The sequence below is a fragment of the Phascolarctos cinereus genome, unplaced genomic scaffold (genome assembly GCF_003287225.1).
Source record: "Phascolarctos cinereus isolate Bilbo 61053 unplaced genomic scaffold, phaCin_HiC Scaffold_4;HRSCAF=312, whole genome shotgun sequence".
NCBI lineage: Eukaryota > Metazoa > Chordata > Mammalia > Diprotodontia > Phascolarctidae > Phascolarctos > Phascolarctos cinereus.
Window position 1 is genome coordinate 624,445,472 of NW_027555847.1, and position 27,970 is coordinate 624,473,441.

Here is a 27,970-nt window from a genome sequence, read left to right on the forward strand (position 1 = left end):
AAAAATTAGTAGCAATATGTATGCTACCCAAACCCTACTCCATCTTTGGAAGCTCTGCTCAAGTCCCTCCTCCCCCATGAAGCCCTCCCAGCCTAATCCAGCCCCAGCATTCTCTTTTCCCTCTAAGCCAATTCATGGCACTTAGTCTCTGGATCCCACCTTGAGCATGTGGTCATGCCTTGCCCCTGGGTGTCTCTCAATTGGTTGTCATGTCTTGTTAATTAACTTTTCATGTATTTTGCCTCTTCTTCCCAAACAAATTGCAAGCCCTTTGACAGCAGAGACCATATCCCTAACCACATGTAGCCCTCCAAGCCTTATAAGTGTCTGAGATGGATGGACTTGTATGTCTTGATTGACTGGTTGATAATCAGGTTGGCAGGGACTTGCAGGAATGTGAGATCCTTCAGAGCATGGACTTTCTTTTGCATTTCATTGTGTCCCCATCCCTTAGCACAGTGCTTGGCACACAGTAGGCACTTAATAAATGACTAACAAATCAGTCAATAATAATATAATATATAACATAATAGTATAATAATCAGTCAATAATAAATAAGCAGCCAACAATAAATGAATAACAATATCAAGGGCAATATCAGTCCTCTAGAAGAGCTGGTCAACTTTTGCCTACTGATTGTTCACTGAGCTCCAGGAGTAAAATTGTTCTTCCTTTGAGAGCCCAGTGTTGAAGTGACTGAGTTGAAGATTCATAGAATGTCAGAGGTGGAAGGGACCTCAGAGGATCCATTGATTGAGATTGGAGGGGACCTCGGAGGATCCGTTGATTGAGATTGGAGGGGACCTCAGAGGATCCGTTGATTGAGATTGGAGGGGACCTCGGAGGATCCGTTGATTGAGATTGGAGGGGACCTCGGAGGATCCGTTGATTGAGATTGGAGGGGACCTCGGAGGATCCGTTGATTGAGATTGGAGGGGACCTCGGAGGATCTGTTGATTGAGATTGGAGGGGACCTCGGAGGATCCGTTGATTGAGATTGGAGGGGACCTCGGAGGATCCGTTGATTGAGATTGGAGGGGACCTCAGAGGATCCATTGATTGAGATCTAGAAGGAATCTCAGAGGCCACCTATCCAAACCCCTCAGAAACAGAGGACCCAGGGAGGTTCAGTGATTTCCTGAAGGTCACACAGGCAATAAATAAGCATTTGAACCCACATCCTCTGACTTCAGAGTCTCTCTCCACACCCATACCCCTCTCCAAAAAATTCCTGACTCCAACACAACTTACGAATGGTCATCTAGCCTGTGCTTGAAGACCTTCAGTGAGGGAAAACCTATTACCTCCTGCAGCCGCTCTTCCCTCTTATACATAGCTCTCATTGTTGCAAGTTTTTTTCTTTATTTTAGCCTGTTTTCCTCTTTCCATCTTGTACTCATTGCTCCTGAAGTTCTGTGCAGGACAGCATAGCATTTATTCTTCAAAGGCAGGACACCCTGTGCTGGAAAAGGGAGGAAGGAGGAAAGGAGGAAGGAGAAAGTAGGGGAAAGGGTGGTTTCTAGTGTCATTGTGTTGTCTCTTTAGGTAGGGGAGGAAGGGAGAAGGAAATAAATTCTCACACCAACTTGAGAAGGCCTGAGCCACTGGGCTGTACTGGATGCCACGGTCAGGAGGCATATCACAGAGTCTCCTTCCTGCATCTGACTGTGGCCTTGAGGTGAGCCAGGGTTCTAAAAGGCTCTAGAAGCAGAACACAAGCTCTAGAGGTTTCTATTAAGCTGATAAAGCTTCAAGGACAGGCTCAATAATGGACAGGCATACCAGGGTATAGACTGAACCTGTGATTTCATTGATCTAGAGAACTTCCAGGTAAGGACGTTCCATCTACCAATTCAAGTTGTCACCTTCTCTGTTATTTAGAGTCTTAGAGAATTACCTAGAACTCTGAGACATTAAGTAACTTGCCCAGGATCACACTGCCAGCGTATGTCAGACAGAGTCGAACCCAGGTCTTTCCTGGCTCTGAGGGCAGGTTTCTACTCTCTGTCATAATGTCTATAGTAATAATAATAATAATAGTGACAATAATAATAATAACATTTATATAACGCCTTAAGGTTTGTAAATCTCACTGCATATATTGTCTAATCTAAGCCTCACAACCCTGTGAATTAAGTGTCACATTTACTATTATACACATTTGAGAGATGAGGAAACTGAGGTTGAGAAGTGAAGTAACTTGCCCAAGGTCACATAGTAGCAAATATCAGAAGCTGCCTCTGTATCTGTCCTCTGAAGACCAACTGAGCTAAGCTAATATGATACTCGGAGAAAGGTACTGGCTTCAAAACCCGTCTGGTGCTTCTTACTGTGTGTGTGACCTTGGGCAAGTCATTAAACGTCCCAGGGCTATAGTTTCCTCATCTGTAATATAAGGGAGTTGAACTTCAGAGATTACCTCCTCCTATAGATCAATGACCCCAAGAACAAAAGACTCATCACCAGAGAGTGGACCACAACAAAAGATGGTTTTTAGCCACAGGAAGTCACAAATGCCATCAACTGAGGCAAATAAGGATTGCAATCTGCAGTCCTGGAAAGGGTACTTCAACTGATGAATTACAGACATTTGTAATGTTGGCTATAATTGCAAAGCTAGAAGGGAATTGAGAGTTTCCCACAGGTCCCTTCCATTCCACTTTCAATTTTCTCCTGTGGGATTCGATGCCTCTTAACAGACCTCAGTTTCCCTATCTGTAAAATGAGGAAGGTAGAACAGTGTTTTCTAATGTCCCTGCTAGCTCCAAATCCTGTGACCCTACCTCCTAGTGCCTTATGTTTTGCTGTCTCGAAGTTTGCAGGGGGCTACCTGCTCATAGCTGGCCATAAAAATAGTAATCAATGAACCCAGATCCCCACAGAGACATATCTGCCTAATAACAGAAATGTGTGTTGGGTGGCAGGTGGCTAAGTGGATAGAGCACTGGGCCTGACCAGGAAGACCTGATTCAAATCCAGCCTCAGACATTTACTAGCTGTGTGATCTTGGACAGGTCACTTAACCCTGTTTGCTTCAGTTTCCTTTTCCCATCTGTAAAATGAGCTGGAGAAGTGGCAAACCACTCCAGTTTCTCTGCCAAGAAAATCCCAAATGGGGTCACGAAGGGTCAAATATGACTGAAAATGACTGAACAGCAACAAATAGCTTGCTTAACTCCATTCTAGAGCACAGTGTCAAACTGGCATGCAGAGCAACATTTGGGAGTGCTGCTGGACCAGATTAAAAAGTAATTCAGAAATATTTAACAAAATAAATAAAAATACAAGAAAACATAGATAACATTACATTTTAAAACTATCAGTATGTAGCCCGCAGGGCTTCTTATGGGTGGCAAGGTGGAATAACGGATAGTGTGCTGAGCCTGGAGTCAGGAAAACTCATCTTCCTGAATTCAAATCTGGCCCCAGACACTTACTAGCTGTGTGACCCTGGACAAGTCACTTCACCCTATTTGCCTCAGTTTCCTCATCTGTAAAATGAGCTGGAGAAGGATATGGCAAACCACTCCAGAATCTTTGCCAAGGAAACCCACATGGGGTCACAAAGGGTCAGACATGACTGAAAGTGACTGAACAACAGGAATCCTTATGTGTAGATTAATAGCCCTCATTTCTCTTCGAGTTTGACACCATTGCTCCAGAGCATCCTCCCAAAATTGTCATCTCACCTCCCAGCAAGATCTCATCTAGTCAGGACAGCCCAGCACCCCCAAAAGCATCCCACTGTTTTAGGGCTTCTACCTCTAATTCGAGGGTTGGCAAACTGCAGCCCATGGGCCAAGTCCTAGCCCACCACCCGTTTTGTGTGGCCTGATGGAACTATGAACGGTACATACAAAAATGTAAAAACCATTCTAAGCTCTCTGACTACATCAAAACAGGCTGGCTGCATTTGATCCATGGGCTAGAGGTTACAGACCCCTGCTCCAATTATTGGGAGATTTTTCCATGGACTGAGACTAAATCTGATTCTCTGCAGCATTCACTAATTGTTCTAAATCCCTGCGTCCAGGCAGATTAAGTCTAATCTCCCTTCGGGATGACAACCCTTTGGGTACTTAAGACAATTATCGTGCCACATCTCTGTCCCAACACCAAGTCTTCCCCAGTTCCTTCAACTAATTCTCATTTAGCATAATCTTAAGTCCCTTCACCATCCTAGTGGCCCTCTCTGGACATTCCCCAGCTTGTCTGTCTCCTGCCTAAAATGTGTCACCTGGTCCTGAAAATCTGAAAAGAGTGCCTTGCCTAAGGTCACAGGGTCAACAATTACAAAGCTAGGCCTTCCAAAACAGGTAGGTGGCACATGCATGATAACAGACGGCTCAGTGGATAGAGCACTGGGGCTGAAGTTGGGAAGACCTGAATTCAAAACTGGCCTCAGATACATACTAGCTGTGTGACCCTGGGCAAGTCACTTTACCTCGGTTTGCCTCAGTTTCCTCATCTGCAAAAGAGGGATAATAATAGCACCTACCTCACATTCTAATGATGGAAACATGTAAACAACTTGTACATAGAAGAGATATGTTTATAAGTATGTAAACATATGGCTATGTGGTATATAATATACACACATGCATACACAGAGATATGTGTTATATGTATGCATATGCATAGACATATGTGGTATATGTATAATACATACACATGTATTAACATGTACATATATGCATAACGATGTGTATTATATTGTTTATACATGTATATATTTATAAACACATATTGTGTATTCATACATATGCACACACATATACATATATATATATATATATATATATATATATATATATACACATAGTGAAGGGTACACAATATACACCCGTATTTATACATATGGGTAGTTAGGCGGGGCAGTGGACAGAGCTCTGAGCCTACAGTCAGGAAGACCTGAGTTCAAATCCAGACTCAGACACTTCCTAGCTTGTGCGACCCTAGGCAAATCCCTTCACTTCTTTTTGCTTCAATTGCCTTGTCTATAAAACGGGGATAAACATAGCGCCCAGGTCCCAAGAGTGTTGTAATTAATCTGTGTAAAGTACTTTGCTGACCCTGAAGCGACCTCTAAATGTTATGTTTATTTTTATCTCGTGACTTCGTGTGCCTCGGTTGCTTCTCCGTCAAATAGAGAGGGCGCCCCATGGCCCTTGAGGGCCCTCCCCGTCTATGGTTCTGGGACCGCACATGCGAGCATCCCTTGGGTGCTGAGGGGGCTGGAGGAAAGGGGGCGGGACTGCTGCCAAGCAGCCAATCAGGGGAGTCCGTGAGAGCCGCGCTGCCTGCCCCTAGCGGTCAAGGCCAGGAGCAGACACGCGAGGCTCGGGAGGCGTGACCTTGGAGGAGGCGTGCTCATTCTCCGGAAGACCCCGGGAGGGGCGGCATGGAGGGGAGCAGCTCTCAGGGAGACCTGTGAGTCCCGGGCCCCCCCAGGAGGGGTGGGGGCGGGGGTGGGGGCGGGGGCGGGGGCTGACCACTGTAGGGGGGGAGCCGCGGGCCGTGCAAAGGCTTGGGGGGACCCCAGGAGGAGGGCATTGCGGTGTCTCAGGCCTGCCGCCTCGGGGCTCAAATGCCAGCCTCCAGATCCCAGATGGGGAGAGGGAGGTGTGGTCAGCTCCCTCTCGACCAGGCTGGTGACTCTGCAGTCCCCTGCCCGCCGCCTGCCTGGTTGCCATGGCATCCGTCGGTCCATATAGGGTCCCAAGACTTAGCATGGGAAAAGGAGAGCTGAGAATCCAGGTTGTATGAGAGAAGCCTTGCACTTTAGATGCGAAGGAGCCCAGAGAAGATGCATGATTTACTGAGGTCACACAGGGAGTGGGAATCAGCCAGCCAGACGGGCCTCGAGTACCTGGTTATGGGACTGAGAGCTAGAAAGGACCTTGGGGGACGTCTCCAGCTTAACTGGACTAGATGAGGAAGCTGAGGCCGTAGAGGTTGAGGGCCTTGCACAAGGGCTCACATGTAGTAAGTAGCAAGATCAGGATTCAAACCCAGATCCTTTGAATCCCAAGGCTGGGGTTCTTTCTACTCTGTAGTTCTCTGTTCCTTTAAAGCAAAGGTTCCGAAACTTATTTTGCCTACAGCCCCCTTTAAAAAAAAAATTACTCAGCATCCCTTCTAGAAATCTGCTTTTTTTAACTTTTTAATGTTTTTTTGAACTATGTGTCATTTCAAAAAATAATTTTTTTAATGAAGCATCTTAAATTTAATAATTATTTGTAAATTTGTGAGTTTTTTCCTGTATTGAGATTTGTTGATGCAGTATTGGGTCATGTAACCATACAGTATCATATTACAAACAAGTCCTTACACACACACATTCCAGCCCATGCATGCTGGACTTCCTCACAATGGGCTACAGGCTTGCCTGCCAACACTTGCTTGTTAAGACCTGTTGGTGGACCATGGATTGATTATAACTTGTATTTTGTGTGTTTATTTGGAAAATAATGTAATCATTATGACTTTAACTCTGTTACAGAACAGATGAAATATGTACAATTGGTTTTTCAGAATTTTCTTCTCTTCTTTCCTTAAGCTTCCATGGCCCTCTCATTTTTATTCACATACTCCTTCCTCCATTGCACCAGAGGCTACTACCGCCCCACCCTGGATTGTTCTAGCTGTCCCACCAGGGGCAATATTGCACACTTTTGGGAACCTCTGCAAAAGCAAGGGGGAGAGAAAGAGATGATAAAGGAAGTAATTTGACCTTGGAATGATCTCAAAGGTCCCTTTCATCTCTAGGAATGTTTCTGATTCTCTGGAAACCAAAGGCCAAGATGGACTCCATGAATTAACAGGAAAAGTCAGAAAGATCTGGGTTTTTCCATCTCAAGCACTTAACTAGCTGTGTGACCCCAGGCCAGTCACTTAATGCCTCTGAGCCTCAGTTTCCTCTGATATAAAATGGGAATAATAATAGCACCTACCCTAGAGGGTGGTTGTGAGACTCAAGTGAGATGTTGCATGAAAAGCATCTTTGCTGACCTTAAAGCACCATAAAGATGTGAACTTTTATTATTATCTACAGATTTTTCCCTTTTGTGATTGTAAATAACTGATTTTTATGTACTTTGCAAGGCTGCCCAATTCCATACCAAGCAAATCTGATTAACTAGAATTGACACTTATGATAGGGATAATATAAGGGATGGCTATTTCTATTACAAGTTGACTGACCCACCTGTTCTCTTAAATGGTCAACCCTCATGATTTTATTTAAAAACAGATTCTCCAACTTTTAATTTGCTTACAACTTCCCTGGATTTCATCCGTTGCCCCACCCCCACCCCCCAAAAGGTTCATTTCTCCTGTGCTCAGTAATCACAATAGCTAACATAGCTCATGTCAACTCTGTAAGGCAGATCCCCATTTCACAGATGTGGAAATAAAGGTTAAGTAATTTAACCAAGGTCACCCAGCTAATTAAGTGGCAGGGCCTGGGCTAGAGCCTTGGTCCTTAGAAATCAAGTTCAGTGATGGGGGCCTTTTTGGTTTTATCTTATATCACAATGCCTTACTAGACTGGGTGTGGTTGGGTGAGGATGGGGATTGGCTTCTCCTGTCTCAGGTCCCTAGCTCCTAGTTATCACAACCACCCACTCACACCCATTGAATAGCCCTCTTTCCACTCCCTTCCCCCCACCCGAAGCCTGTTTATTTTTATTAGTAATCATAGATGCTTCCTGAATTTCAAAAGCAGCAGGTTAAGTCAGTGCTTTATTCAAGGTCTGAGGCCAAGTCACCCAACCACATGGAATTTTTAATGGCACATGTTGGGGCATTTCCCAGCCAGGAGGATGGGGGAGGGGGTCGAATTTCATTGGCAGGTAGGACTTTCCTCACCCTGCCTCTGGGGTGAAGAGTCACAAGGCTTGCTCCTGCCTTTCTGCTGTCTTATCCCATTCCCACTAATCTGAAAGCAGCATGGGGCTCCCTATCACTCAAAGATTATCACATGCTTAAATAGATCCAAGATCTCATTTATTCCAGAATTCCCTCCAGTGAAATAAAATGCAGCCCATCCATACCAAGCCTAGAAAAGTGTACATAAAGTCATAGATTATAGAGCTGGGAAGGACCTCAGAAGCCCTCCTTCATCTGCCTTCCTCATTTTACAGATGAGGGAACTAAGGCAAATAGGGTTAAGTGGCCTGCCCAGGGTCACATAGCTAGTAAGTGTCTGAGGCTGGATTTGAACTCCGGTCTTCCTGACTCCCGGCTCAGCACTCTATCCACTATGCCACCTAGCTGCCTTTTTTTTTTTTGGTATAGTCTTTATAGGCACTTAATAAATGCCACTCCTGAGTGCCTTTTATTCAGTATTTTTATAAATCACCATAGTATGTATTTGGGTATGCAGTCAATCCTCAACATTTGCGATTTTGACTTTGGGACTGCAGACATTTGGGTGTAATCTCGTTTTCACTTTCACGTTGAAAAAAATGAGAGGTGATATGTGCACAAATTTGTGGAGTGGCTGATATCCTACTAGGTGCTTCACTGGTCTTGTTCACCCTACCAATACAAAGAGCTCTCTATGCATTCATGGCATATTTTCATTGCTTGCCTTTAAAAGTTAAGTTTTGTGCTGTAGTTATGACCCCACAGGGTGGTGCAAGTCCTTTATACCCAGGGGCTTGCAAAGTCTGTGATGGTGGTTTAGTGAGAAAATAAAGGTGTTGGAGAAACTTTATGCTGGAACCGCCTGCAGCCATTGTTAATGAATCAAGGATTTTTTATATCTAAAAAAAAGGAGGCAAGCATTGATGGTACTGTAGATTCATGTGTTATGAAAAGTGAATATTGTAAGATATTAGCACAAAAGGTCACCAAATTCTAAGGAATTAGTAGCGAGAAAAAATGTTTTGTGTGTTACCAGTTTTATTTTGTGTACTGTATTTTATCGGTTTATTTCGTGGTTACTGTGTTAGGAAAAGTGAATATCATCAGAATTAATATTTTGTTATAAAGAATTGTATGCAAAAATGTATTTTTCAGCAGTCTCTAGCAAAAGATTACAGTTTTCGGTGGTTGAGAGAACCTAACTCCCTATTTCCCATAGGTTCGATTTATCAACATTCATATGACTTTTGCTTCACTTCCTAAGAACACTGCTCCCATGAAAGTTTATGTTAGCTTTTGCTTTTATGTAAGAGGATAGAAGTTTCTTGAAGGTAGGGACAGTTTCTCGTATTTGTATCCCTAAGAACCTAGCACAGTGAATGAATGAATGAATGAATGAATGAATGAATGAATGAATGAATGAATGAATGAATGAATTGGATCATAGATTATCTAGAGAGGCTAGCCAGGGCTGGGTTTCATATCTAGGCCCTGAGCTCACATCCAGCATTTTCTAGTGAACCCCACTGCCCTTTCCCCAACCCCCAAGAGGTCCTTATTTTATTTGGGAATTTGGAGTCAAACCCCTTCTCTAGAATCCCTGCAGTTTCCCTGTGAGTTCTTCTTTGTGGTTGGCCTCCATGACATTCCCTCCTCCTCAGCACATAACCTCTCTTCCCCCTGACTCAAAAACTCAGCCGGCCCCACATAGCTTCCCAGGCACATTTCCCTCCAATTCCATTCCTGTGGAGCCTAACACTTACACATTGCCTTTACAACACACACCATTAATTTCGCACCCAATCATTATCATCAACACTACTTTAGACAGCAAGAAACTGCAATTCTCTTAGCAGGAATTACTCCCATACAATCCATCGCCTAATTAGAAGGTCTTAAAACTTCAGCCTTTAAAAAAAGAAAAAAGTAGTCTGTAATCAATGGGTTTGATCCCAAAAAGCTGATCTAAAATAGATTTTTGCAAATCAAATTATATTCAGAATAGACTTGGGGAGTTTGCGGCTGAAAGGATTCATAAGTGACTATAGTACATTCAATTTAGTGGTCAGGGTTCTGGTCCCATATATGACAGTAATTAGCCATGTGACCTTAGGAAAAACAGATAAATCACAGAAGAAACCTTAGAGATTAGATGGGATTGGAGTTCTTAAACTAGAGGCCTATGAATAAATTTCAGGGAGTCTGTGAACTTGGATGAAAAAAAAATTACATCGTTACTTTGATTAACTTCTAACTGAAGCTTAGCATTTCCTTCCATTATCAGTAGAGGCGACAACTATTCTGAAAAGGGATGCATGCATAGATTGCCAAAATGGTCCTAGACACTAACGAGGTTAGTGATCTAGGCCATCTTCCTCCTGAGTGAGAAAGATGGAAAGAGGTGACATGATCTGTAAGGTTAGGGAGGCAGTAAATACTCATATTTACTATATTTGAACCAGAACCTTTGACTCCAGAGCTCTTTTGTCTTAAGGTTGTGAATTTAAAACTGGAAGACCTTACAGTCATTTAGCCAACTCCCTTATTTTACAGTGGATAGAGTGGTAGGCCTGGAGTCAGGAAGACTCAAATTACTGAGTTCAGATCTGCCTCAGACACTTACTAGCTGTGTGACCCTGGGCAAGTCACTTAGCCCTGTTTGCTTCAGTTTCCTCATCTGTCAAATGAGCTGGAGAAGGAAATGGCAAACCATTCCAGTATCTTTGCCAAAAAAACCCTAAATGGGGTCACACAGTAAGTGTCAGAGGCTGAATTTGAACTCAGGTCCTCCTGACTCCAGGCTGGGACCTCTGAACACTGCAGCACCTAGTAAGTTTCAGAGCCAACACTTGAACCCAGGACCTTGGACTCCATCTTACTTCACCAACCTGAGTTTCCTGATCTGGCATTTGGGGTAGGGGGGCTAGATCAGGCTCTCTGTAATTTCTTAAGCTGCTATTCTGTGAAGCTCACATCCTAACTCAGTATTGTTCCCACTTAATTTAATCTGTTTTCTGAATTCTTTTTGCATGTCTTGAAATGAATATTGGGTGTTACAAGCAGAAAACAACTTGACCTTTGAATTTCTTTCTAGTTGCTTTACATACACAAACTGGCTCTATGGTATCAATAAATGAAGACTCCAATTTCCTTCTTCCCTCAGATGAATGTATTAGCCCAACATTGCCATATACATGTAGACCACTTTTCTATAGGTTCCACCAGTTTGTTCTAATAGTGTGAAAACTTTTATTTATTTATTTATTTGGCAAAAGAAGCTTCTATTTCTCTTTGCCTTCCCCTCCCCAAATAGTTTGGGTCAGTGGAGAGTGTTCTGATCAATACAAATAGGAAGCGACATTCAACTCTTGAATTTTCTCTGGTAATAGGTATTTTTGGTGAAATCCTAAGAAAATCCCCAAACCTTATTTTTACTAATAACACCATTCTCTGTTCCAGTCAAATATTTCTTCAACAGATGCCAATAATAGTAACTCTCGTTCAATTCAATTTGATTTACTCAGCAGACAGTTATTAAATTACTGTTCTCTTGTCCCTCTCACCCCAAACTCTCTCCTCTTCTGAATTTCCCTATTACTTGTTGTCGGCAGAACCATTGTCCCTATCATCCAAGCTCATAACCTGTGTCCTGCACCACTCTTCACTCTCTCAAAGCTAGGTGGTGCCATAGTACACGAAGCACTGGGCCAGGAGTCAGGAAGACCCAAGTTCACATTCAGCCTCAGATTCTTCCTAGCTGTGTGACCCTGGGCAGGTCAACCAATAAACATTTATTAAGGACCTGCTATGATCCAGGCACTGTGCTAAGCAATAGGAATGTAAAAAGAGGCAAAAGACTGTCCCTGTGCTCAAAGAAAGCCACTTAACCTCTGTCTGCCTCAGTTTCTTCAACTGTAAAGTGAGAATAATGATAGTGCCTTCCTCCCAGGGTTATTGTGAGGATCAAATGAGTAACTGTAAATGGCTCAGCACAGTGCCTGGCACACAGTAGGTGATTAATAAATGCTTGTTCCCTTCCTCTCACCCCAGTTCTTGACACTTACTAGCCAAGTGACCCTGGATAAGTTACTTAACCTCTCAGTGCCCCAAGATTTCTGATGCATGCTGTCCATATAACCCTATGTAAGTCATTTAATCTCTCAGTGTCCCTGGCAACTTTCTAAGAGTATATTTCCATCTAATATTTGTCTTCCTTGGCTCACCCTCTGGGTGAAAATGCTAATTAAGTTATAAAACTGCTTTAAAAATAGCTAAAGCTCGCATTTATATAGCACTTTAAGGTTTGCAAAAAACATTATAAATATCTCATTTGACCCTCACCACAACCCTGAGAAGTAGGTGCTATTATTATCACCCCCATTTACAGATGAGGAAACTGAGACAGGCCCAGGGTCACCCAGCTGGTAAGTTTCTCAGATCATATTTGAACTCAGGTCTTCCTGAAGCCAGGTCTAGCACTCGGTCCGCTGAGCCACCTAGTGGCACAATTACCTAGGGACTCAGTGATTTGGGAAGAGCAGAGGGTCCATCTGCATTCTTCTACCTGGCACTGTTCCAACGCCTGGTACCAGCTTATCTGCTCTACAAGTTGGGGTCTAGCGAGTAATGAAAACTCAGTAAACTCGAATGGCTACCTCTTGCCTCCAGGATCAAATATAAAGGCCTCTGTTTGGGTTTTAAAGTCTTGTCCACACTCTGGCCCACATTCCTGCCTTTCCAGCAGGTAGGGCTGAACCAGCCTGGGACACTGCTCTTGCTGTTCCATGAAAGCAAATTCCATCTTCTGACTCCTTTCATTCTCGTTGGCTGTCCCCAGTGTCTGGGATAATGTCTCTCCTTACACCCTGTCGGCCTTATTTCCTCTTCCATTTATTCTCTCTCTCTCTCTCTCTCTCTCTCTCTCTCTCTCTCTCTCTCTCTCTCTCTCTCTCTCTCTCTCTCTCTCTCTCTGTATTGACTTATGAATGGGTGGGGAGCTTTGAAGGCAAAAGTCAATTGTTTCATTTGGGAGTCAGGACCAGGGTTCAAATGTGAGTTCCACCACTTACTACTTCTTTGAAGTTGGGCAGGTCACTTAGTGTAAAATTGAGACCTCAGGGTCTCAGTGTCCTTATCTGTAAAATGAGGTGGATGGACTCTAAGGTCCCTTTCAGCTCTAAATCTAGGTATGTTGACATCCTCTCTCCCCAGTTGCAAAGCTGTTTGTACAACAGATATGCTCAAAGGACCTTAAACCTTGTAAAGCAAGGGTTCCCAATCTTTTAAATCTCTAAATTTTCCTGTACTCCTCTCTTTAGACAAGCCAAGTCCCCAAGCATTTTTAAATATTTTTTACTAATTTTAAACTTAAATACACAATAAAAAAGGAAAAACATGTTATAAACTTAAATACAAAATAAGAAAAGAAAAAAAAGCATTTCCATGTGCACAGCAGAACATAAAAGAGGATTCAAAATATGCAGCAATAAATTTCCATGTCAAAAAAGCCTCTATAATAAATACTCCTCGTTGTATTGAGAGCTGTCCATCTTTTCTTTGCTTCCTTGTGAGTTTTCTTTTATGCTGGGCACTTTTTACTTCCCCAAGCATTTATTAAGCACTCAATGTGTGTCAAGCCACTGTCTGGAAATAAGGAAATAAATTCTAGAGCTTAACTGAATATGTCCACAGGAAACAAAATCGTTTCATTAACTTCGATAGGGTAATATAGTTACTTTTCAAATATTCCCTGGTTATGTTTTGATGACTTCACCTGCATAATTGATATCATATTGCTTGTCTTCTCAATGGGTGGGGGAAGGTGGGGGGGAATTTGGAACTCAAAATTTTGGGAAGTGAATGTTAAAAAAGAGAAAAAGAAAGAAAGAATGGCATATTCTCTGTATCTTCTTGACAAGCTTCTTATACCTCCTGGGGCTGCACCTATCACAGGTGGGGGAACCCCTGTTATAAAGCTTCCATTGTGTTTCCTCAGAAAGCCCAAAAATGTTTTAAAGAAACCCCGGAAAGGCTCTTGGAGAGCAAGCTGGGGCCAGCATGAAATCAAACTGCTGCTAGAGGCCATCTTCAAGACGGGCAAAGTCCACCAGATCATTTCGGGAAACAGTCAGAGAAAGAGCAAGCTCTGGAGAGAGGTCACTGAGACTCTGGCCAAGCGCCATGTGGGCTACACGGCCGAGCAGTGCCGCACCAAGTGGAAGCACCTCAAGACCCAGTTCCGCTTTGAACAGGCTCGTTACCTGACGACAGGAGCCCACTCAGACCCTCTGCCGCACTTCTATGAGGAAATGAGCAACCTCTGGAAGATGGCGGCCAGGTGCTCACCAAAGGCTGGGCCCTCAAAATGTAAGTCAGGAAGCTTGCATTGACGCTGAATTCATCTGCACTTGATTCTGTACAGCCTCTTTGCCATAGGGGTGGCCCCCTCATACTTTTCAGAGAGCTTTAGGGTCATTGATATAATGTAAGTTTCTTGGTAATACTAATACTTGGCATGTATATAGTGCCTCCTGTGTGCCAGGCCCTGTGCTAAGTGCTTTACAACCATTATCTCATTTGATGCTCAGCACAACCCTGAGAGGGAGGAGCTGTTATTCCCATTTTACAGATGAACAAACTGAGGCAGAGATATTTTTAAGTGACTTGCCCTGGTCATAGCTAGGAACTATCTGAGGCCATATTTGAACTCAGGTCTTCTTGATGCCAGGCCCAGCACTCTATCTACTGCTGCTGCTAAAAAAAAATAGTAATAATACTAACGATAGCTAACACGCACAGCCGAACGACTGCTGTGCCTGGAGTCAGGAAGTCTTACCTTCCTGAGTTCAGATCTGGCCTTAGATACTTACTAGCTGCGTGACCCTGGGCAAGTCACTTAACTCTGTTTGCCTCAGTTTCCTTATCTGTAAAATGAGCTGGAAAAGGAAATAGTGAACCATTCCAGAATCTTTGCCAAGAAAACCTCAAATGGGGTCTCAAAGAGTTGGACGTGAACAACTGAACAATATTTACATAGCACTTACTGTGTGCCAGGCACTGTGTTAAGTGCTTTATGATTATTATCCCATTTGATCCTTATAACCAAAGGAGGTAAGTGCTATTATTATCCCCCCTCTGATAGATGAGGAAATTGATGCAAACAGAGGTTAACTGACTTGCCCAAGGTCACATAGCTAGTAAGTGTCTGAGGCTGGATTTGAACTCAGGTATTCCTGACTCAAGGCCTGGTGCTGTATGCACTGTGCCATCTAGCTGCCCCTAAAAAAAAATAGGAAAAAAGAAAGAAAAGAAGGAAGGAAGAAAGAAGTGTTTATTAAGCACGTACTATGTGCCAGACATTGCAGTAAGTTCTTTACTATCTCATTTGATCCTCACAACAACCCTGTGACATGGGTGCCCTTATTATCTCCATTTCACATTGATAGTAGAGATGATAGTTCATTATCTGGATCCCTAGTTCCATGCACATGGCCTGACACACAGCTGGCACTTAATAAGTGCTTGTTCAATCAATTAGATGGTATTCATTAAGTGCCTACTATGTGTCAGGCACTGTGCTAGGTGCTGGGGATGTAAATTCAATCCCAGCTATCAAGGAGCTTGCATCAATTTTCCCATTCACTGTCTCACAGTAGACCACCCTATGAAGTAGGATAAGGGCCATCATCCCTAGTTTAGGGGTCAATTCGCACCCATAGAGTTGAATCTAGAAACTGTATAGAAGGCCCTGGTCCTTTTTCAGGACTCTCTCTGACAACTTAGCAAGTACTGGGGAAGCACCTGCTCTGTGCAAAGCAGATGCCATTCATTTTCTGTTCTCATCTGTTGTTCCATATTAGCTGTTCTGTATGAAATGGACTATTTCTTTCTATTCCCTGACAGGGCCAAAACAACCTACCAAAGCAAAGACAGCCCTGCAACTCCAGAGGCAGAATAAGGAAGAGGGTAAGAAACGGGGGTAGGACGCTCCTTACTGACAGGGAATATTACTTCTTTGTCTTTGTATCCCCAGGGCCCAGGCACGTTAGTAGGTGCTTAATGACTGCTCATTTAATTGAAATGAACTAGGCTTTGGAAAAAGCACGCATCTTTATTTAAAGTTTATCATTAATTTTAGGAGGGTCGGATTGAGGGCTTGAAAATTACCAGAATTCAATCAACAAGTATTTATTAAGCACCTACTATGTGCCAAGCACCCTAGAAGGAACTAAGGATACCAAAAAACAGTCCTTGCTGTCAAGGAACCCACAGTCTAATAGGAGAGACTGTACATAAGCTCACTGGGAGACATATGTAAATGTAAATATTATAAAGTTAATATGAATATGTTAAATATAATATTCAGTAAATATGAAGCATAAATATAAAATTAATACAAATATACACAAAGTAATTGAATATAAAGTAGTTTGGAAGGGAAGACACTAGCAATTAGGGGACCTTTAGTAAAGGCTGCATGCAAAAAGTGGGTGTTGTCTGCACTGCCTAGGGGCTCTCTGTGGTAGATACAAGGTAGAAGGGCATTCCGGGGATGGGAGGAAGCCATTACAAAGGTTCGGAGATGGGAAATGAAATGTCTTGAGTGAGAAACCTAGAGAAGACCATTTTGGTTGCATCATAGTATGGAGATGAGGTTAATGTCCAATGAATCTGAAACATAGGCTGGGGCCAGATTGCTGAGGACTTTAAAAGCTAAACAAAGGAGTATATGTTTTACTCTAGAGGAATAAGAAACCCTTTCATCTTATACTCATTTACAATTCCAGTGTCTCCATCTGTATGTGCTTAGCCAAAAGACAAATCTTAGCAATGACCTCTGCATCATATGTTGCCTGCGAGGTTTGTCCAAGTCCTATTTGCACAGGTTCTAGTGGTTCAGCATCTGTGGGCACTGCCTAAGTGATGCTGTTACCTCCATTTCTAACTTTCAGAAATGCCTGCTCCACTCCCTGTGAAGCCTTCTGGCCCAGACCAGCCAGGTAACATTCTCAACAGGAATCTCTGTTTGAACTGAGTCAACCCTCTTAGCCACCCACTCCCTCACCCGAGACACAGAAACTCAGGGAGGTCTGACCAATAAATTTATACTTGGGGTTGGAGGCTGTGATAAGGGGAAGGGTGCATCACAGCCCCATGGGAAAGTTATTTGGTAGACTTTGGTGGCTGAGAATTTTTCTGACTACAGCAGTGTCTACGGAGGTGAAGCGGAAAGTTGAGTCATTAACTGTCCAGAGGGTGCTCTGTCTTTCTTGTGTGTTTATCCACTCACTTCTCCTCCTCCCCCTGTCCAATAGAATGTAAATTCGTGGAGGGCTGTGATTGTTTCATTTTTGTCATTGTATTCCTAGTGCCTGACAAGGTGCCTGGCACAGAGTAAGCATTTAACATATTTGTTGAATTGATTCAGAAAAGGAACTGAGACAAAAATTCTCTTTAGTAGGTTTATTTTTGGCCTGAGTAATTCAGTTAATTACCTTAATTGACCACATCAACTAGCCTGTGTACATATGGCTAGAGTTTTTCACAAAAAAAGCCTCATTCCTTACTCCCTGAAAGAAATTGGAGAGAGAGGCTTTGAGTCCAAGTGGGAAAACTGCCTTCCTCACTTTCTTTTTATAAATAAAGTTAGGTGGGGTTTTTTTGCACATAGAGGTTTCTTGTTGCCTTTTACTCACCAGAGATAATTGGTGATAGATGATTGAAATAATCCATTCTTTCTTCCAAACCCAAGAAGTGTTACCTGGAACATGGTCACAGCCTCCACAGGCAGTGACTCCCATCACAGAGCATCAGTCCAACGACAGTGAAACCAGTGATGGTAAGTCCAGAATCCAAGAGGGAGTTGAAATCATACCGGGGCATGGGACCATGACCATCTAAGATCAGTGTTCCAGCACAGCCTATGTATTCCATGCTGGGTCTTCTCACTTGTGAGTGCATTTCTCTTACTTTCTAGGGTTTGGTAGATACCCAAGGGCCATATCCCAATCAATAATTAATAATAATAATAATAATAGCATTTATATAGCACTTTAAGATTTGCAAAGTCATACATATATGTATGTATATAGACACACATGTGGTTTTGCAAATATATAATCTATATATGCATATATACATATATATACATACATGTATATTCTCATTTGATCCTCACAGTAACCCTGGGAGGTAAGTGCTATTATTATCCCCATTTCATAGTTGAGGAAACTGAGGCAGAGGTTAAGTTGACTTGCCCAGAGTCACACAGGTAATAAGGTCTGAGGCAGGATTTGAACTCAGGTCTTCCTGACATCCGGTCCAACAGTGCCACCTAGCCTGCCGATTCTGGGTTCTCTTGGATGATGGGGGTAGGGGTGCTTTAGAACAGTGCTGTCAAACTCAAATAGAAGTGGAGGTAACTAAACCATACATAAGGATCCCTAAGGGTTGCATATTAACTTAGAAAACCACACATTTATATATTTCCCTTTTTTATTAGCATGGCAACACATTAAAACCAGATAGGAACTAAATCTGGTTAGCATTGCACTTGAGAGTGTTGTAGGCCCCATGTGGCCTGACCCAGAGTATTCTAGACTACTTTGGGCTTCACCTTCCCCATCAGCAACTTGAAGAAAGAGCCTGCATTGGAAAATAAGGTTTCCCCAACCCTCACCCCAAACCACATTAGCATTAGTTATCTCTGTCATGGGTGTTGTGAGCATCATTGCAGAGACCAAGGCAGAATCTTAGAGATGGAAGGGACCTTAGCGGTGGTCACCCAGCCTTTGCTTGAAGACCTACAGTTGGGGAGAATTGGTGATTTTCCAAAGGCTTATTGTCTTAGAAAACACCAGTCAAGAGTTCCACTTGTCTCCACAGGCCAGAACCAGAAGCAAATGGTATTGGTTTCCAAACGATGGATTAACCTTTTGATCAGACCTGACAGAAAGAGCAGTGGGTTCCCTCAGGAAAGAGTGTGGTTTCATCTTCTTTTTGGAGGCATTCAGGGGGAGACTGGAAGACCACTTGTCAAGAAGGGGTCCCTGCTTATGTTTAAGTTGGATGTAGGAAACTTCTGAAGTCCCTTCCAGCTCTGAAATTCTGTAACTATTTCTGAATTTCCCACCTACTTTTTGGCATGTGCCTGACGTTGATTGATTTCCTTCCCTAACATCTTCTAAGGTCACACAATCAGTTAATGTCAGAGCCAGGCCCAGAACCCATGTCTCCTGATTTCCAACCCAAGGCATTCTCACTATACAATGCTACAAGCTTGCTAACAACCCCATGTCCCAGAATCCTAGAGGACATTCTACCTACCAGGAATGACTATTTTTCTCTCCCAGGGGTCAGCTGACCAAGTGGACCATGGTAGGCATCTGAGAGTAAACATAAAAGAACTTTGTGACCACACCTACACTGAGGATGAGTGTTGACTTGTCAAGGGGGTAGTTGAAAGTCTCATTTAAGAACATATTGTGTTATTTTCTGCTGTCTAACTCATGAGTACAATATTTTTCAAAATAAGCGCCCAAAGAAGTGGATGGATGTGCAGCAAATCAAGCAGCTTTAGGAAGAGAGACACTAGAGGAACCGGGTACGTAGAAGGATGGGGAGATAATGGGATGGACGAATTTTGTAATTAATGGCCATGGGTTTCCATGGAGCCAGTGTGTTATGTCAAGTTCTTAAGCATGTTGAAACGTGGGATTTTTAAAAAATCAGTGTCTGTGATGTGTCCTTTGAAGAGCTGATTAACTTGGGTGTGGTAAAAAAGAGAAATTGGAAATATGGGAGAGGGTTGAAGAAGTCGGTGGGTCTGTAAGGGTGATTCCAAAACTCTTTCCAAGCTGAACTTCCTATGAGCTTTTTTCTTTTTCAGCTTAGCCCTTGTCCCTGAATTTTTCCTCCCTCTTAGGAAACTATTTTCCATCCCTTTTCTTATTATTCTTCTTTGGACTATGATGCCATCAGTTCAAAATCAATTCAAGCTCCTGCAATATAAATTTTTTTTTAATCCAAGGATCATTCTGATCATATCTGTGCCCCTCTGACCAAATCCCACTTACCAGATGAAGAAACATTGTCTCCTCCCTCACAAACCACTCAGAGGCCCCCCCCCCCCCACCCTCCTCTTATTCTTTTGTCACAGCACATCTGCCCCTGGGTAAACACTGACTGTCAGCACCTCACATGGCTTGATTGACGTGGCTGCCGGTCACACTTAGGCACAGAGAAAGCGAACATAGCCTCTACTGCACAGATAATTACCAGTTTCTGAGCATTCACAAGCAGCTGCTGTCAACAGATTGCATTCTGTGTGCACCAGTCTTGAGAAGTAATGGGAAACAAAACCGAGCCTTGTGACATTTTGTGATGAAAAATGTTGGACTCTTTGATCAGAATGTGACCCTGAGTCAAGGCAGCTGATCTACTTATCCACATGTCCTATTGGCTCCCTATGTGTCTTTGGGCAAGTTATTTCACCCTCCTGGGCCTCAGTTTATTCATCTGCACAATGAGCAGATTCCACTCAGTGACACCTTACTGCCTTATGTTCCTAAGAGGCTGTTGGCCTGTTGCTATCTGCCTGTGCTGTGTTTTCCATTCTTTGTGTTGCTTTGCAAGGTGGATGCAATTACTTAACCTCCCTGGGCCTCAACTGTACAACTGAAATAACAACACCAACTTGCTGCATTTTCTTGGTGGTAGTGGAGAACAGTGATCCCAAAGGACCCAGCTCTGTCACTTCCTGCCCACAGCCGTGGGCAGGGCAGGTCACCTCTCCAAACCTTCAGATTCCTCTTCTGTAAAATGAAGGGGTTGGACTAGAAAACCAGCCCTTCAAACTGTGAATCCTATATGCCTGTGATTACTGAATTCTTTCTGCAATTACTGAAATACTAAGTAGTAATAATCCTACTACCTCCCTCCTTCTACTCTCCCCAGTGCTTCAGTGGCACAAGGGTCCATATCCTCTAAGGGTGAAGCAGAAAATGATGTGGATTGAATTCAGAGGAAGCTAGGAGGAGAAACACATTTTGAGAATGGAATTCTCCAAGCCCCTTCCTGGCTCTTCCTCCCCATTTGGGGTCATCCCAGAAGTCATCAGTCATCAGAGCAGTGCCTGGCAGTGTCTAATGGTGGAAGATGAGCTGCGAGTGATGAGATCCTAGGGGAGGGTGCATAATTAATCTTCTCCTGCTGGCTACCCCAATGCTCTTGGTCCTTCTTTGCCCAAGGCCAGCAGACCACCAGGACAATAGCATAGGTTGGAGGTGGAGGCCCAAACCTCCTGGCGGCATCAGATGTGAATCCTTATCTGCCTCGCCCGTGCTCACTCTGAACTCCTGGTTTCGCTCTCAGTGCAGCTGCTTGCTCATCTAATTACATCTGACACCTCTGATTCCCGCACATCTCAGCAGCCTCCTCCTCCCCATCTGTTCCCCGGCTCCCACATCACACACACCTGAACACCAACAAAACATCTTGTCTGTACTGTGCCGTTTGTGGCCTTGATGAGTCACATGTCTGGGTTGCTAGTAAAATTCTCCTTTGATATTCTTCGTAACCAGAGCCTACCACAAAGACATATGTCAAAACAGGGAAGAAAAATGTGTAAAACTCAGCAGGAAATAGCTATCAGGGAGACAGCTGAAAGGTACGAGTCCATCCATGTACTTACTAACCGCCAAACCTCCTCCATGCACTCACATGCGCAGCTAAGAAGCCGGAGAGTTCAGATCAGCTGCTGACCTGATAGTTTTGATTCTCACAAGAATCGCTTAATCTCAGTGTTAGGACGGCACTATAGAGCTATCTAGTCTGCCCTGAGAGCAGCTAGGTGGCACCACAGAGCCTAGAGCACCAGGCCTAGAATCGGAAAGACTCATCAAATATGGCCTCAGACATCTACTAGCTGTGTGACTCTGGGCAAGTCACCTCCTCATCTGTAAAAGGAACTGGAGAAGGAAATGGCAAACTGCTCCAGTATCTTTGCCAAGAAAAAACCGAAATGGGGTCACAAAGAGTCAGGCAAGACTGATACAACTGAACAACAACAACGTCTGACCTACTTCTGGAGAAGTAGCCCCACTCCAACATGCCCAAGTGGTCATCTCAGCCTCTCTTTAAAGACTCCCAGTGTGGATGATCCCATTACTCCCACTAGCTCCCTTCCGGTCTTCTCACACCTTACTCTTCCCTGGTATACTCTGGGGTCAGTGATACTCTTCTCCTTGCTGGTTCTTGAACACAGCACCCTTCATCGCCCAGTTCTGAGCATCTTCCCCGGCTGGCCCCCATTCCTGGAACGCTCTCCTTTGTTTCTGTGTCCTGACTATATTCAAGTCCCAGCTGACATCCCATCTTCAGTAGGAAGCCTTTCCCGGTCCCCCCTGTTGCTAGTGCCTTCCCTCTGTTGATTATCCCCAATTTATCCCGTACGTAGTTGCTTGCCTGTTGTCATCTTCGTTAGATTGGGAACTCTCAGAGGGCAGGGACCATTCTTTGGATCTCTGGTGCTTAGCACAAAAATAAATGTGTGCTGGATTGACTTGCCCCCAGAGGTAGCCGATTACCCTTTGGGACAGCTCTGATTTTTAGCTCTTCCTTCCTTCACACGTGAATCTGCCTCTTTTTAGTTCTGCCCTCTGGGGCCAAGCAGAACAGATTTAATCCTCTTTCCATAAGGCAGCTTTTCTAATGCCTTCAGACAGCTCTCATGCTCCTCCCTCCACCACCCAAGTCTTCCCTTCTCCAGGCTAAACATCCTAGTTGCTTCATTGGACCCTCCCATGGCTTTCTTGGTCGATGCAGTAGTCCTGGAGTGGGAAGGGGTGTTAGCACTACTGCAACAGCATTTTTAAGGCCCTCTTTTAGTTCTTGTTTGCTGAGGTCTAATTATCTGACCGAAGTTTGGGTTTGTTCCATTGAAAGGCAATACGGGGCTGTTCAACTGTATTCTTCAGCCTTTGAAAGAACTAATAGTTATCAGTGAGAGTATGTCCCTCACCTAAGCATATGCCTGCCTGTGTTCATACAGGTAGTAAATGGACAGAAAAAGTCACCACTGGGTGGCCAGCCTTTTGGGATGAGCTGCCTTACTTTTAGCTAGGCTAGTTTTCAGACAACAGTCATTCAGTCAGTAGACGTTTATGAAGCACCTACTGTGCACCTAGCACTGTGCTAAGTGCTGGGGATACAAAAATCTCTAACGGTGACCAAATTCTAAGCCTTTCTAGCCCAGCGAGGCCCCTCAGGGCTTAAATTCAACTGGTGCAGCATTTGAGAACCCAGGATCACCACCATAGCCTGACAGGGCATCTGAGCAAGACTTTATACTGGCCTGGTTGATATGCTTAGGAGGCAGCATGACTTGAATGGAGTCCCAAGGACCCAGGTTCAAGTCTCAGCTCTATTATTTACTACCTGTGTGAAGGCAAGTTAACCTCTCTTATCTGTAAAATGAATGGGATCTGCCAGTTGATAAGTACTCATTCACAAGTCATTTTTGTTTGTCTTCATTTGATACTTTGGAAGGAGATGGGCACAATTCAACTGTTTGAAGTGTTTCCAAAAAAAAAAGAATCCAACTATTGAAAAATAATTATAGCTGTTAACAATCAGCCATTTTTTATGCTTTAAAGAATTCTGTTTTATATAAAAGCATAGCCTCTCCTGTGCTAAGAAACCATAGTACTAAGAAAGCAAACTACCTTCTCTACTAAGAAACCATATGACATATAAAACTGTATGATGGTTCTTCATATCTATTGGAAACATCCGATATCATTCATGTGAGTTCTGTGGATTAAAGTAACAGGAAATTGTTGGGGGTTTTTTTTTAATCTCCGCCAGCTCTCAGTCTCTGATCTGAAGGCCTAGATTCTCAGCTGACACTGTGGCCTTGGCTGCATCTTATTTCTTCATCAGGAGAGAACTGGGAAATGGTGTTGTTCCCTGGTTCCCATGAGGAATTGCATGATGTGGGTAAAAGGCTTTCAAAGAAAAATGTTTTATATTTGCAAGAGCCCTCCACAGAATCCGAAAGCCAGAAAGGACCAATTCTAAAGTAGAAGGATAGGAAGGGACTGTTAAGGAATAACCTGATCAAGCCCTCTGCCTTTGGGCAGATGAATGTCTACATCCTTCGGTCAACAATTGATTTCTTTTTTCCTAAGAGGTATCCAGTGATACCACAGGTTTTGATTACCCAACTAGCATTTATTGAACGCCTACTACATGCTGAAGATAAAAAGGAAAGGCAAAATCAGTCCCTGCTTCCAAAGAGCTCATAGTCTAATGATTATAAGTGATAATACTCGCTAACATTTTTATAGCACTTCAAGACTTGCAAAGCACTTTACATATGTTTTCTCCTTTGGTCCTCAGAACAACCTTCTGAGGTCGATGCTATAATTATTATTATTACCATTTTACAGATGAGAAAATTGAGACAAAGACATTAAGTGACTTGCCCAGAGTCACACAACTAGTTAAGTGTCTGAGGGAGGATCTCAGGTCTCTGTGGGTAACTGCTGCACCATCTAGCTGCTGCTAAACTTCTCTAGAGAACCAGTCTTTTGACATGGTTTTCCACTTGCCAAATGGATAAATTATTTATAATAATAGTACCAGGGATATGCTGGCACTGATTCTGCGAGAGCTATTTGTTAAATTTTCAGTGTAGGCGTATTTACACCCGAGAGCCAGCAAATGCTATAAGTCAGGGCTTTATTGTTTAACTGATTATCTAGACAAGAAATTAATATGCAAAACGTTAATAATGCAGATCAAACTTAAGCTTCTGCCCCTCTCTCAGAGCTGGTTGTTAAACATTTACCAGCACACTCCTTCGAAGTAATTCACATTGATTTACACTTTAAGGTTAACAAAGTGCTTTCCTGTTAGCCACCTTATGAGGGAGGTCATTCTGGGTGGGATTATTATCCCATTTTGACAACAGAGGAAACTGAGGCTCAGAGAATGACTTGCCTGGTGGAGGCTGGGGTCAGGTGGGGAGGGAATGACAAGAACTGGAACTGGAGCCCAGGCGTCCTGAGTCCTACTCGTGTGCCTTTTCCCCCTCTATGCCATTAGCAGTTGCCCAATTGATTGGCTGGTTAAATCCACACACACCAGGTAGCATCCCTGAGGAGCTTTGTGGATATTGGATTTAATCACTGCCACAGGGAATGCACCACCAGTGAGATCTCTTGACCTCACCAGGGCCTGTGTGGGACCCAATGAAGGTCTGACATTTATGGGAAATGATAGGATTCTATGATCTTTTCCTCCATCCACTTGAGCCTGGCTGTACTACTCAGTCTCTGGGTAACCTTGGCAAAGTCACATCCCCTCTGTGGATCACAGTGTCTTCATTTGTGGAATGAGGGTTAGACTAAGTATACTCCCAGGTCCCCTCCAGCTGTAGTTATAAACAGCTAGCATCTATGTAGCACTTTAAAGTGTGCAGAGTACTTTACATAGATAATCTCATTTATTTCTCACAACCCTAAGGTGTGCTGTTATCCCCATTTTATGGCAGTGTATACTGAGTTTGAGAGGGGTTAGGCACCTTGCCTAGGGGCCTTTCTATCATTCTATCTACTACATCTCCTAGTCTCCAACTTATATATCTCTTTAAGGTTTGCAAAGTGATTTATAATCTAATTTGATCTCACAGCAATCCTGTCAGATAGGTGACATTATTATCCCCTATTTTACAAATAGGAAACTGAGATTGAGAGAGGTTAAAAGCTTTTGCCCAGGGCCACCCAGCTAATGACTATCTGAGTCAGGATTTGAACTGAAGTCTTTCTCACTCAGGAGTCCAATGCTTTCTACCCAGATGCCCCAAATCCTATGATCTATGTTTAAATTGTTATCCTAATCCTTAGATGAATATAGTACCTTTCCTATTAAACACTCATTGATTTTTTCGATGTGCATTACCTTTATTTCATCCCTTTTAAATAAGTAGAGATGAGGGATCATCTCCATGTAACTGATAGAAATTAGACTCAGAGAGAAGTGACTTAATTGTCTAAGGACATATGTAGTGTTCTGGCGAAAAGAAAAGATTCATTCTCTAATCTCACCGCTCTCTCTCACACACACAAACACACACGCATATACACACCACACACACCACACACACTTTGTTTCATGGGTAACAAAGCTCCCTATAGTCTATGGAAAGGCACATGGTGGGTGTGACTGAGTAGGTTTCCACATCTAATAAATGAAGAACTTCAATGAAGAGCAGGAGTTAAGAATGCCATCAGGGAAACAGATAATGGAAAAAAGATGGTGGGCTGGTCATGGGTTGAGATGGAAGGATGATGCGGATAGGCTGAGTGCTCCAATGGAACCCTTGAAAAGTCAGGAGAAGGCAAAGGAGGCCTCCAGTATGTTGTGGCTAACTCATAAGAGGACCTGAATAAAAATCACCTGGGAAGAAGTAGGCATACCTAGTTGTGATTGCTGTCATCTTGGAGGGTACTTACAAATTGATGAGACCATAGCTTCAGTTGAGTGGCTGAGCTCATGCCCTCTTCAGATAAAAAGATGGCACCCCAGTCCATGAGATGGAAGAGAAGTCTGAAAAGAAGGATGCTCTGGTTTGTTTCTTTTTATCCTCTGTGTCCAGGATGATCTTTCTCTTCCTTTTTGACCCTTTCCTTTACCCTGGCCATAGGTGCTCAAGGCCCGAGATGGGGGGACTAGGTGCCTGGTCAGGGTTTGGTTGGGAGGGGGTGGTTGACTGGTACAGCAGGAACTCTTCTCTTAATTCATGCCTATTATCCCAGTGTCTGTGTTTTCTTTTAGCCTTTCAGCAAGAGAAGCCTGAGGTCCCCTGTGACCCCAGATACCAGCAGATTGGGGAGACCATGCTGGAGGAATGTAAGTAAGCAATGGCAGTGCTGGTTTTCTTTTCTTTCTTTCTTTTTTTTTTTTTTGGTTTTTTGGGGGTTTTTTTGAGACTCCGCCTGTCTAGATCACTGATGACGGATATATTCCTTCTCCTCCTGCAGTGAGAAACCTGTCCCGAACCCAGCAGGAGATGTCTGTGGTCAGCATGTACATTGCCAAAGCCCTCCAGTACCAGCAAGAACAGCTGATCCCGGGCATCCATCTTCTAAATCACAACATGTACCAGCTCTGCCTGCTATTGGCCAACCAGACGGAGGCCTCCCTCCACTCCGGGCCCTTTCTCCCCGAGATGATCAATCCCAGCATTGTCTTCTCTGGATCTCCAGTTCCACAGCCTTATCCTTCAGACTTTGAGCCTTCCGGTGGTGCCCACCCCAAGTAGGCTTCAGTTCTCTGAGATGCAGCTCACATTACCTTGGTTTCTTGGAATGCATTCTGTCTAAGTAAATTTCATGTGTTCCCCCTGTTTGGAAGGTTTGAGATAAAGATTTGGATTCTATCCCTCAGACTCTGCCTCTTTCATATAATAAAAGTTGACATTTCATTTGGCTGTGAAGTAGCATAATAGAGAGAACACTGGAACTGGAATCAGCCACTTATGTGATCCTGAGCAAGTCACTTAACCTCAGTCTCCTCAAGTGTAAAATGGGAATAATAATAGTACCTTACTCCCAAGGTTATTATGAGACTCATGCAAACCTTAAGTTGTTGTTCAGTCGTTTTCAGTCGTGTCTGACTTTTTGTGATCCCATTTAGAGTTTTCTTGGCAGAGATACTAGAGAGCTTTGCCATTTCCTCCTCCAACTCATTTTACAGATGAGGAAACTGAGGCAAACAGGGTTAAGCTAGTAAGTGTCTGAAGCCATATTTGAACTCAGGAAGCTGAGTCTTCCTAACTCCAGGCTCAGCACTCTGTCTGCTGAACCACCTAGCTTCCCACACGAACCTTAAAGCCCTATATAAATGCTAGCTATTATTATTACCAAGCACTTTCCATAGGATATTTCACTTAAGCCTCAAAACATAGGTATTGTTATACCTTTTTAACAGATAAATCAAGCAGTCAACAAGCATTTATGTATCAGGCACCACGGTCAATGCCACAGATACAAATAAAGGCCAAAACATGGTCTTGAGGAGCCCTTCAAGGAGCTGCCA

At 43.5% G+C, this 27,970-nt stretch overlaps 1 protein-coding gene across 2 annotated transcripts; it reads left to right on the forward strand.

The window, feature by feature from the left end:
• The first annotated feature begins 5,315 nt into the window (after positions 1-5,315).
• LOC110193308 (uncharacterized) lies at positions 5,316-27,311 on the forward strand. 2 transcript variants are annotated; one of them, XM_020964984.2, is made up of 8 exons: positions 5,316-5,431; positions 13,866-14,236; positions 15,773-15,835; positions 16,822-16,869; positions 17,622-17,708; positions 19,404-19,472; positions 26,708-26,782; positions 26,914-27,311. In XM_020964984.2, the coding sequence occupies exons 1-8, from the start codon at positions 5,403-5,405 to the stop codon at positions 27,192-27,194; spliced, it is 1,023 nt and encodes a 340-aa protein (XP_020820643.1). In that variant the 5' UTR covers positions 5,316-5,402; the 3' UTR covers positions 27,195-27,311. The 2 variants fall into 2 exon arrangements, with proteins under 2 accessions (XP_020820643.1, XP_020820644.1); XM_020964985.2 differs by lacking the exon at positions 16,822-16,869.
• The last annotated feature ends 659 nt before the right edge of the window (positions 27,312-27,970 follow it).